This window comes from Balaenoptera acutorostrata, chromosome 5, assembly GCF_949987535.1.
Source record: "Balaenoptera acutorostrata chromosome 5, mBalAcu1.1, whole genome shotgun sequence".
NCBI classification, from domain to species: domain Eukaryota; kingdom Metazoa; phylum Chordata; class Mammalia; order Artiodactyla; family Balaenopteridae; genus Balaenoptera; species Balaenoptera acutorostrata.
In genome coordinates this window covers 25,425,123-25,437,410 of record NC_080068.1, presented here as the reverse complement: position 1 = coordinate 25,437,410, position 12,288 = coordinate 25,425,123, and the positions used below count along the sequence as shown (strand labels likewise).

General features: G+C 34.6%; 1 protein-coding gene across 12 annotated transcripts in view; it reads left to right on the top strand.

Annotated features, from left to right (window-relative positions):
* The window catches only part of INPP4B (inositol polyphosphate-4-phosphatase type II B), a 779,792-nt gene that overhangs the window by 692,300 nt on the left and 75,204 nt on the right, over positions 1–12,288 (top strand). For all 12 annotated transcript variants that reach the window (XM_057546957.1, XM_028168300.2, XM_057546956.1 and 9 more), the window contains 2 exons: positions 5,055–5,195; positions 9,400–9,497. In XM_057546957.1, coding sequence (XP_057402940.1) covers positions 5,055–5,195; positions 9,400–9,497 — 239 coding nt within the window. The remainder of the gene's footprint in view (positions 1–5,054; positions 5,196–9,399; positions 9,498–12,288) is intronic.

Below are 12,288 nucleotides of genomic sequence, written 5' to 3'. Positions count from 1 at the left end.
TAAAATTGCTCATACACACACCTAGAAATAGTACCACTTTGTCTAACTGTGAAGATTATTATAAAAAGTGGAAAACTGATACTTTTATCACAATTTATAAGGGAAGCTTACCAGGCCATTTGATATAGGCAAGAATACAGATGCTTTTTCTGAGGGAGTCCTTTAGGCTGTATCTAAATTCAAAAGCTATCATACAGTTGGGAGTGAGACTTCTGGAGGAGCAAAGTGAGCAGCTTGGAAAATCCTCTTTCCAGAAAGCAACATTACCATTGGATAGAATTTTCTAAAACAACCAGCTTACGACTAAGGACTTAATTTGCACACACACAAATTTAGAAGTAATTATTCGTGAAAAACTAGTGAATATTGGATAAGTCAGTTGGAGTGTGTGGTGTTTTTGCCAGGAGTTGCTCCCATCACCCCCAGCTCTGTCAGCACAGTTTCACTAGGGCGAAGCAGGCCATGAAAACCAACAGTCTCCTACCAGAGGGGGTTGACTTGATTTGCACCAGAGAAGAGAAAAAAGCATACTCCTGAAAATTTATTAGAAATAGTGGTGATTAGATAACAATTCCATTCACAATAGCATCAAAAGTAATAACTACATCAGACTAAATTTAGCAAAGCTTTCTAACAGTTGTACACAGAGCACATAAAATAAGCTTAGAGAAATTAATAAGATCCAGTAAATGGAAAGACAGTACATGTTCACAGATTAGAATGCTCAATATTGTTTAGATGGCAATTCTCCATGAATTGATCGATAGATTCAATGCAATCACCGTCTAAAGCTTGGCAGAAATTGGCAAGCTAAACCTAAAATTTATATGAAACTACAAAGGATCCAGTATACCAAAAAACAATTCTATGAAGGAAGAACAAAGTTGGAGAATTTTACTTATTGATTTAAAAAGTTAATATAAAACTACAATAATCAAGGCTGTATAGTACTGGCATAAGTATATATATATATATATCTACTTATATATAAGTAGATATATGTATATATACATACATATATATGTAGCTCAATGGAACAAAATTTAAAGTCCAGATATAAACTATTATCTTTAAGTTCAATGGCTTTTCAACAAAGGTGCCAAAGCAATTCAATGGAGAATGGAGAGTCTCTCCAAAAAATGTTTCTTTGACAATAGATTATCTATGTGAAGAAAGAATTTAGAACATCAATTGAGATCATACACAAAAATTAACTCACAATGGATCATAGGTCTAAATATAAGAGCTAAAACTATGAAACTTCTAGGAGAAAATTTTTGTAAGTTAATTTAGGTAAAGAGCTCTTAGATATGACTCAAAAATCTAGATTCATAAAATAAATGATTTGATAAATAGGATTTAATAAAAATTATAAACTTTTAAGCATCAAAAATACCATTAAGTAATGAATAGACAAGCCATAGATTGGGAGAAAATATATGCAAATCATATATCTGATAAAAGACTTGTATTCAGAGTATAAAAAGAAATCTTACAACTCAATAATGAAAGAAAAAAATCTAATTTAAAAATGGGCAGAAAATTTGAATAGATATTTTGCCAAATAAAATATATGAATGGCTTATATGCACATGAAAACATACTCAAATAATTAGTCATTAGGAGACTGCAAATTAAAACCGGAATTAGACACCACTTCACTCACAGTAGAATCATCGTAATTAAAAAGTCAGACAGTAACAAGTATTGGCAAAGATATGGAAAATGTGGACTCCTCCTTCATTACGTGTGGTGCTGCCACTTTGGAAACAGTTGAGCAGTTGCTTAAAAAGTTAAACCTAAAATTGCTATATGACTCTTCAGTACATACCCAAGAGGAAATAAAACCATATGTCCACACAAAAACCATATGTCCACACAAAACTAGCAGCATTATTCAGGATAGCCAAAATCATAAAGTAATCTGAGTGTTCATCAACTTGAATGCATAGACAAAATGTGGTATATCTATACAATAGAACACTATTCAGCATGCTACTAATGCATGCCACAACATATGTGACTTCAAAGTCATGCTAAATGAAAAAAGCTAGACACAAAAGACTGCATATTGTATGATTTCACTTATATTAAATATGTAGAAAAGTAAAACCTGTAGAGACAGAAATAGATCAGTGGCTTCCTGGGGCTGGCAGTGGGGTTGGGGTTTGAATCAAACAGGCACGAGGGATTTTTTTAAGATGATGGAAATGTCCTGAAACTGGATTATGGTCATGATTGCACAACTCTATAAATTTGCTAAAACTCTGAATTATACACTTAAAACGATGAGTCTATGTCAATTATATTTTAATAGAGGTGACAAAATGTTATCATATAGAAAGTCCAGAAATAAACCTACACACTTATGGTCATTAAAACTACTACAAAGGAGGCAAGAATATAGAATGGAGAAAAGATAGTCTATTTAATAAGTGGTGCTGGGCGCACCGCGATGAAGAGTGGCCCCCGCTTGCCGCAACTAGAGAAAGCCCTCACACGAAAACTAAGAGACCCAACACAGTCATAAATAAATAAATAAAATAAATAAATAAAGTATTAAAAACTAAAAAAAAAAAAAAAAAAAAAAAAAAAAAAAAAGTGGTGCTGGGAAAATTGGGCAGCTGCATGTAAAAGAATGAAATTAAAACATTCGTTGAGTTTACAAAAATAAACTCAAAATGGATTAAAGACCTAAATGTAAGACTGGATACTATAAAACTCCTAGAGGAAAACATAGGGCAGAACACTCTTGACATAAATTGCAATATTTTTTTGGATCCGTCCCCTAGAGTAATGAAAACAAAAGCAAAAATAAACAAATGGGACCTAATTAAACTTAAAGGCTTTTGCACAGCAAAGGAAACCATAAACAAAACAAAAAGACAACAAACAGAATGGGAGAAACTATTTGCAAATGATGCAACTGAGAAGGGATTAATTTCCAAAATATACAAACAGTTTGTACAGCTCAACATCAAAAAGAAAACAATCAAAAAATGGGCAGTAGACCTAAATAGACATTTCTCCAGAGAAGACATACAGATGGCCAACAGGTACATGAAAAGATGCTCAGCACTGCTAACTATTAGAGAGATGTAGATCGAAACTGCAATGAGGTATCACCTCACAACCAGTCAGAATGGCCATCATCAAAAAGTCTACAAATAATAAATGCTAGAGAGGGTGTGGAGAAAAGGGAACCCTCCTACACTGTTGGTGGGAATATAAATTGGTGCAGCCACTATGGAGAACAGTATGGAGGTTCCTTAAAAAACTAAAAGTAGAGTTATCATATGATCCAGCAAGCCCACTCCTGAGCATATCTCTGGAAAAAAATGAAACCTCTAATTCAAAAAGATACATGCACCCCAATGTTCATAGCAGCTCTATTTGCAACAACCAAGACCTGGAAGCAACCTAAATGCCCATTGACAGATGAATGAATAAGGAAGATGTGGTACATATATACAATGGAATATTAGCCATAAAAAAGAATGAAATAATGCTATTTGCAGCAACATGGATGGACCTAGAAATGATCATGCTAAGTGAAGTAAGTCAGACAAAGACAAATATCACATTATATCACTTATATGTGGAATCAAAAAAAAATGATACAAATGAACTTGTTTACAAAACAGAAATAGACTCACAGACATAGAAAACAAACTTACGATTACCAAACGGGAAAGGGGTGGGGGGTAAATTGGGAGTATGGAATTAACAGATACACACTACTATATAAAAAATAAATAACATTGACCTACTGTATAGCACAGGGAACTATTCAGTATCTTGTAATAACCTATAATGGAAAAAATCTGCAAAAGAATAATCACTTTGCTGTACACCTGAGGCATAACATTGTATATCAGCTATACTTCAATTAAAAAAAAAAAAGTTATCATAAAGAATGTGTATAATGCTTTACCTTCAGAGAAATCTTTAAATGCAGCCTTGGCTCATTGAATCTTCTCATATTCCTGAAAATTTTGAAATAAACAAACATCAGCCTTCTGTTAGCCAGGCTATTGTAAAGGGCACTGAGAGCAATTTTAAAAAGAAAAATAAAGTGTCCATCCTCTGAGGGTAGTGCTAAGATCCCTGCTTGCTGGATTGGTGGTATTTCCAGATTCTCTAGTTCAAAGCTGAGGTAAGAAACAAGTCTCACTGTCAAGTATCCAGAGTACGTATCAGTATTATTATACTAGAGAAACTGAAAAGATTTTCACAGAGACTCTCTAATTGTCCTGTTCTTCGTTACCCCATACACATATTACAACACCAGCACTCTATATAGTTCAGGAAACACATGGATTTTCCTAAATTCCAGGTGAAACTTGACATTTCTTTAATCAATTAACACTGGATCAGAAGGCATCAAGTTTCAGAATCTACAAGCAGCTATTCTTATTGACCCTATTTTGTGAATCCTAATTTAAATTTTCAACACTAAACATTAAGGGTAATTTTTAATGGAAATTTCCAAAGAAAAAATGCTCTGGTGATATGTTAATGTTGCAAAATGATCAGGAAAGCCAAAAGGTTACATCTTAAATAATGAAACCATTACATTTCCATCAGGTCATCACAAACGGAGGTTCATCAAATAATAACAATTAGGCCATGCTAAAAAATGTATAAATGATTTGGTTCATTAGTTTCACTATATTAAAAAATCCATCATTAAATTGCTTTTCTTATTCTTGAGACTGGGTTTTTAAATAATTAAATCAAGAAAACAAATATTGAAGCTCTTATGCACATGGCCCTTTTATACGAAGATGCACTAAATATTCTTCCTTTCCTACAAAAAACTCAGAGTAATGGAGGTAAATGTAAATGACTCTTTATGCCAAGTAATTTAATAGTGAAGTGAATGAAATGATTATCAAATGAATTAATAAAAGAAAATAAGCAGATAGAAGCCAAAAACCTAAATCACTGCTGTATTCCAACTGTTTTATTGTTTCTTCCCTATGAATCTAAAGTAACATAAAATTGAATGAAATAAAGCAATGCTGCTTGTCTTTGCCCTCCTCTTTCTCCAGTGAACATTATGTGGTGGAGGTGAAACTTCCAGGGAGAATGTTTGAGTCCCTGCCTCTACAGATTAAAGAAGGACAATTGCTTCATGTGTATCCAGTACTTTTTAATGTTGGAATCAATGAACAGCAAACTCTTGCTGAGAGGTAAGCTTCAGATATGAGGTCGGTACTTGATTTTTTTGTTTAATTGTTATGGATATGCTGAGTAATTCCACGTGTTCCTGCACATAGAAATTAGATTCATGGGTAACATTTTCCTTTTCATCAGTACCAAGTTATTTGATATGGCAAGCAGAATTATTCATATTTAAGGATTCCTGGCCCACATCAAATTTAAATATGGCAAAATAACAAGGAAAATATTGGTGTCAATACCAAAATATTCACATGGATTAACTTTCTTCATGTTTCCAAATACCTACATGTGTGTATCAAATTTTAGAATTTTTTGTGCTTATATGTATTTCAACATTGTAAACTCTGCTAATTGTGTCCAAATTTTCTGGACCTAATAAAACACGCTATTTTTTCCTTTTGTTTTATTTACTAAAATAATTTTTTTTAATTTATTCAAAAAACTTTTTTTAATTTTTAAAATTTATTTAAATAATTTTAAAAATTTATTTACTAAAATAATTGTTATTGGAGGATGACAACACATCTTTTCATAATAATTTGCTCAGTTAAATGACAGATGATTGTATGTGATCGCATAAGCAACTGTCAAAAACGCTTTCAGCAGACAAAGGAATTACTTTTGCATCTTACATGATTCCCATGTAGAGATTATTGAAAACGTGGATAAGAGTTAAGATTCACAGAACACATTTTTAAAAGATTCTCTAAAACTTCTCAGAGAAAGAAGTTAGTGTCTTGCTATAAAGCCTAGCTGGAAAAGTTCCCCCAAAGCAAAACTTTTGAAGAGTATTTTAAAATGCTTCCTTGTCAATAATTCACTCTCTAAATGTTTCCTTCTCCCATACGTAGCTGGCATATTCTTTGCCATGACTTGATAAGTATGTTTTAATCCTTTATTAATGTTTTTTACTAAACTAAAACTACCACTACATTTATAGCCATCTTGAATTTCAATGATGGTGAAGTTGCCTGTTTTTCGCTACTATTTTCAACGATTTCTCTGTCTCTCCCTTTCATCCAAAAGATTTTCTGGACAACATAGATTTTCATAACTCTCACTTGCCAGTTACAAAATTCCATGCCAGCTTTGTATTGCATGTTTAATCTCAAACTGTGTGGAAGCTATTAGTCTCTTGTCTTATAGTATGCTTAAATCAGAATATAATTTTTTTCACTGTATTGTACAAAGAGTTGATTCTTCAATAATTAAGCACTTTTGCAAATAATTATGTAAGATCAGATTATATTCCAGTCATCTTTATATGTTGTCTCATAGCAAGTTCACAGGTTGAGGAGAATGATATTTATGAACATAAATTATACAATTTCGGAGGTAAATGATATTTATGAACAATTGGGGGGAAAAACAGCACTCTAAATTAATTGTGTCTTCTTTGGTACACTAGAGTACAGAGTGTTTGGAGTTTAAATTACTAAGTTAAGGCCTGTGAGTGCAGTCTTGAGAGAGATGTGAGAATCTCCATTTACAGACTTTTCAAGGAATAGTTGGCATTGTATTTTCAAGCCTTCTAGATTAGGTTAATTTACATGTCATTGTTACTATTTTAGATGTTAGTCACTTTATTTTTTTTTAAATGCCCCTTCCCTTGTCTCTCATCTGTCTTGCCTATAAAAATGTATTTTTTCCTATCTGGATGCTGTATAAGACACATAGGATTTGAAAAGGAAACACAACTACAAAATAGAGAGAAACAAAGGGAAGCAGGAAAGCTGGCCCTCGGATATCAACCAACTACTACTTTGAGCAAATCACTTTGTCTCTGTTCTCTGAGCTTTATTTTTCTGATTCTGAATTTTGAGCTTTTTCCATCAACATCCACATGTTAGGTATGCTATGTAATCCAGGTATAATATGTTACTACATATGTACCCGTAGCCAAAACGTATGTAATGTATATCCATTTTTAAATTAGTAAGTACTAATTAGTCTGCTTGGGCTACCATAACAAACTACCACAGGTTGTGTGGCTTAAACAACAGAAATTTATTTCTCACAGTTTTAGAGGCTGAGAAGTCCCAGGTTCTGGCCAATTTGGTTTCTGGTGAGAATTGTCTTCAGCTTTCTTGCTGTGTGCTCACATGACCTCTTCTTTGTGTATGTAGAGAGAGGGAACCAGCTCTTTGATGTCTCTTTTCACAAGAACACCAATCCTACTGGTTCAGGGCCCCACCCTCATAATCTTAATGACTTCTTCAGAGGTTCCATCTTCAAACACAGCCACACTGAGGGTTAGGGCTTCAACATATGATCTTTGGGGGGACACAAACATTTGGTCTGTAACACTAGTATTACTCCAGCAAGGATAACATTTTTTAAATACCAGTTGTTTATAATGTCTGAAAAAGGTAGAAGAGTGTATTTCAGAGTTCAGGCTAACTCTCCTGCAGATTTTCCTGGGTTCGTATTCCTGTCCTCCAAGTTTAACTCAGTAAAGTTATTGAACATTGAGTCTGCACCAGGCATTACTCTGCCAAGCTGTGGGACACAGGGAACAGGCAGTGTAACAAGAAGAACTGACATGATCACCATCCTGAAAGGACCTACCATCCAGTAAGGAAGACAGTTCAACAAATGATACACTACAGTTCGACTCATACAATAAGCAAAGATGTAGAAGGGACAGGATTCATGGAGGAAAGAAAGTGATTCACAGATGGGAGAACATTTCATCAGGAAGGTTTCATAGTATACATGTACCTTCCACAGGGCTTTGAAGGACAAATAGGAATTAATCAAGCTGATAAGGAAGGTAAGGCTTCCTAGTCAGAGGAGGAATAGCATGTGAAAAGTCCCAAAGGCATCAAAATCCTGCGGGTAAAGTAGAAGGGTGTAATTCCATTCCCACAAACAAAGGGTTTTGGAGGCCTTTGTGGAGATGTTAGATGCTGAACTAAAGAGACTGGACTTTGTTCTTACATGGAGAGGATATGCAGTGAAGTTTAGTGAGCGGATATGATGAAACGGGTGGTAGACTAACTTCTCCAACATTTCATTCATTGCCCACGCAGCATCTGGCACATGGCTGATGTTAAATAAATATTTGTTGAATGAATGAATGATCTGACCATGATGTAAGGGATAGATTGGAAGGGAAGGAGCCTGGAGGCATAGCGCTTCTCGTATTTGGGAGGCTTTATATCCAGTCGAGACTGAATATAACTAAATACCTAAAATGACAGTGGTAAAGAAAAAGAAGGAAAGGATAACAGAGATGTGACTATATCAGTGAATAGTGGATGGAGTGCAGAAAACCGAGGAAATCCAAAAGGGTGCCTAGATTTTGAACCTGAATTAATGGCAGAATGTTAGAAACACGCCTATTTCTAAACAAAAGGAGGAAGTGGTTTCAGTTTTTGGTTAGGTTGCATTTGAAGTGGTGTGGGTTAATTCACTTTGAAATTTTCCATTGACGTCTAGAAATACAGATTTGAATGGAGATATTTGGATGAGGATACGTATTGGAAACCATTTGGCTGAGGATACATATTGGAAGCCATTTGCATGGCATCCTTTCATAGAGAGACAAGAGGTTTTAAGTTTAAACCTGGGAAAGGCTTAAAGAAAACACAAGGTCAGTGATATACAGGTAGAAAGTTTTGCCTGAAGAAAGTGGCAGAAGAGCACCAGTACAGAGGCTGGCATCCTTCATGGTGTGGGCAGAAAGAAAGGTCCACAGAAGTGAACCAGTCCCTGGGAGACTGGAATACTCTACGTGTGTCTACAGCAGTTGACAGTGTGTTTAAGACTGTATGCAGCCCAATGTTCAGTCCTGGTCTTCTGGACCTCTCCTCAAGCTGTCATTGGTGAAGAGGAATATAGGAGGGATAAAAAGAGAGAAGGAAGAGTTTTTAGGTCTTTAGAGATATAGCCCTGCAGAGGTAGGGAGACTAACATTAACTGAGTATCAATTATGCAGAGGCACGGGGTTGGTGTTTTAGATTTCATATTTCATTCAGGTTCACATTTGATGACTGTGAGAATATTTTGGTGTGTCAATAGGGATTGGTGGAGTCAGGGCCAGTGGAGACTGGAATATAGTTGAAATCACCTTTGCGCAATGTTGCTTAGAAAACAGAGACTCCTTCCTTAGAAAACTATTGCCACCTATTTAAAAAAGAAAGATGAAAAAATAGTAACTTTTGGGTGCTATTTTATAACCCATAGCTATTCTCTTTTTTCTATGTTTAGGTTTGGAGATGTCTCTTTGCAAGAAAGTATTAATCAGGAAAATTTTGAACTTCTAAAAGAATATTACACGGTATTTATGGAAAAGATGCCTCCTGATTGTAAGTATGCAAGTTACAAAGAAAAGCAACAATAATAATTTCTTGATTATAATTCTTCGGGAGAGGTCAGACATAGAGGTCAATGGAAGAATAAAGCACGGTGTGGGAATGTGAGAGTGATTTTGAGATTGTCTGCGCCAAGAAGACTGATTGCCAAGGTGGCCTGGCCGACACCTGCCTCGCTGCCCTGATTGCACTCAAGTGTGTCCTGCTGCTTATGCTAGGATGTTAATTTCAGTGCCACTAGAAAATGCCAAAAGTCAAAAATAAGGAACTTATAATTAGGAATCTCAACTGAGCCCAACAGAAATTTTGTAGAATTCTTAACCATGTAAAAGACTTTAATAAAGATTTAGTTTTCTGATTTATAAGCTACATCAGATATATCTCTCACATATATATATGTGTGTGTGTATATATATTTTTATATTTTATATTTATGCATATATATATATGTCAGATAGAATATAAATTTTACAGGTAATAAAAAGTGATATAAATTAAGGAACAAATTATTGAATATACTTATTGCAATATTTATGTGAAAATGTTGGGGCATAAGCCTACAGAACTGTGTTTTACATTTTGATTTTTGTTTTGTCTTGTGCCATTGTTCAGTTCTGCCATCCTTCTTCCCACAAAATTAAGCACATATTTGAGCAGTGCAAAATTAGAGAATAAAGAATGTATTTGGAGCTCATTCATAAGTACTATAAAGAAATAAGTTGAGATACTTAGATATTCACAATAAGAAACTAGGTTTTAATAAAGTAGGAAATATCTTAATATTTGTTACCAAAAGCTGTAATAAAACTCTACCTGTCATCTATTCACTAGCAATTTGTTCACTGATCTGTATTCTGATACTTAGTTTGAAATATCTTAGGTAGCAGAGTACTTAGGTCTTTTTATAATACAGTTATCTTGCTTCAAAATATTACAGTGGAATAAGCACACGTCCGTGTGTTTTTATAGGTAGAAAATTTTACTGCCACTTTTATATTTTATTTCAAATAAAATATTTTTTAAGCCAAAATGAAATTAAATAGAGAGATTCTTTGGCAGCCAGCATACTTATGAATTTTAAATTTGTTAATTACTCGGAAGATTAATAATATAAACAAAACTATTTTGCATTAGTAATTATGGGAAAAGTTTATTATAACGTGGACGTTGGTGGATAATTTTTTTTCATTATTTTTTTCAACACCTTTATTGGAGTATAATTGCTTTACAGTGGTGTGTTAGTTTCTGCTTTGTAGCAAAGTGAATCAGCTATACATATACATATACCCCCATATCTCCTCCCTCCTGCATCTTCCTCCCACCCTTCCTATCCCACCCCTCTAGGTGATCACAAAACACAGAGCTGATCTCCCTGTGCTATGCGGCTGCTTCCCACTAGCTATCTATTTTACATTTAGTAGTGTATGTATGTCCATGCCACTCTCTCACTTCGTCCCAGCTTACCCTTCCCCCTCCCTGTGTCCTCAAGTCCATTCTCTACATCTGCATCTTTATTCCTGTCCTACCCCTAGGTTCTTCAGAACCAGTTTTATTTTATTTTTTTTAGATTCCATATATATGTGTTAGCATACGGTATTTGTTTTTCTCTTTCTGACTTACTTCACTCTGTATGACAGATTCTAGGTCCATCCACCTTACTGCAAATAACTCAATTTCATTTCTTTTTATGGCTGAGTAATATTCCATTTTGTATATGTGCCACATCTTCTTTATCCATTCATCTGTCAGTGGACACTTAGGTTGCTTCCATGTCCTGGCTATTGTAAATAGAGCTGCAATGAACATTTTGGTACATGACTCTTTTTGAAATATGGTTTTCTAAGGGTATATGCCCAGTAGTGAGATTGCTGGGTCATATGGTAGTTCTATATTTAGTTTTTTAAGGAACCTCCATACTGTTCTCCATAGTGGCTGTATCAATTTACGTTCCCACCAACAGTGCAAGAGGGTTCCCTTTTCTCCACACCCTCACCAATATTTATTGTTTGTAGATATTTAATGATGGCCATTCTGAATGGTGTGAGGTGATACCTCATGTAGTTTTGATTTGCATTTCTCTAATGAATGGTGATGTTGAGCATCCTTTCATGTGTTTGTTGGCAATGTGTATATCTTCTTTGGAGAAGTGTCTTTTTAGGTCTTCTGCCCATTTATGGATTGGGTTGTTTGTTTTTTTGATATTGAGCTTCATGAGCTGTTTGTAAATTTTGGAGATTAATCCTTTGTCAGTTGCTTCATTTGCAAATATTTTCTCCCATTCTGAGGGTCATCCTTTTGTCTTATTTATGGTTTCCTTTGCTGTGCAAAAGCTTTTAAGTTTCATTAGGTCTCATTTGTTTATCTTTGTTTTTATTTCCATTTCTCTAGGAGGTGGGTCAAAAGGATCTTGCTGTGATTTATGTCATAGAGTATTCTGCCTATGTTTTCCTCTAAGAGTTTTATAGTGTCTGGCCTTACATTTAGGTCTTTAATACATTTTGAGTTTATTTTTGTGGATGGTGTTAGGGAGTGTTCTAATTTCATTCTTTTACATGTAGCTGTCCAGTTTTCCAGGACTGCTTATTGAAGAGGCTATCTTTTCTCCATTGTATATTTTTGCCTCCTTTATCAAAAATAAGGTGACCATATGTGTGTGGGTTTATTTCTGGGCTTTCTATCCTGTTCCATTGATCTGTATTTCTGTTTTTGTGCCCATACCATACTGGCTTGATTACTGTAGTTTTGTAGTATAGTCTGAAGTCAGGGAGCCCGATTCCTCCAGCTC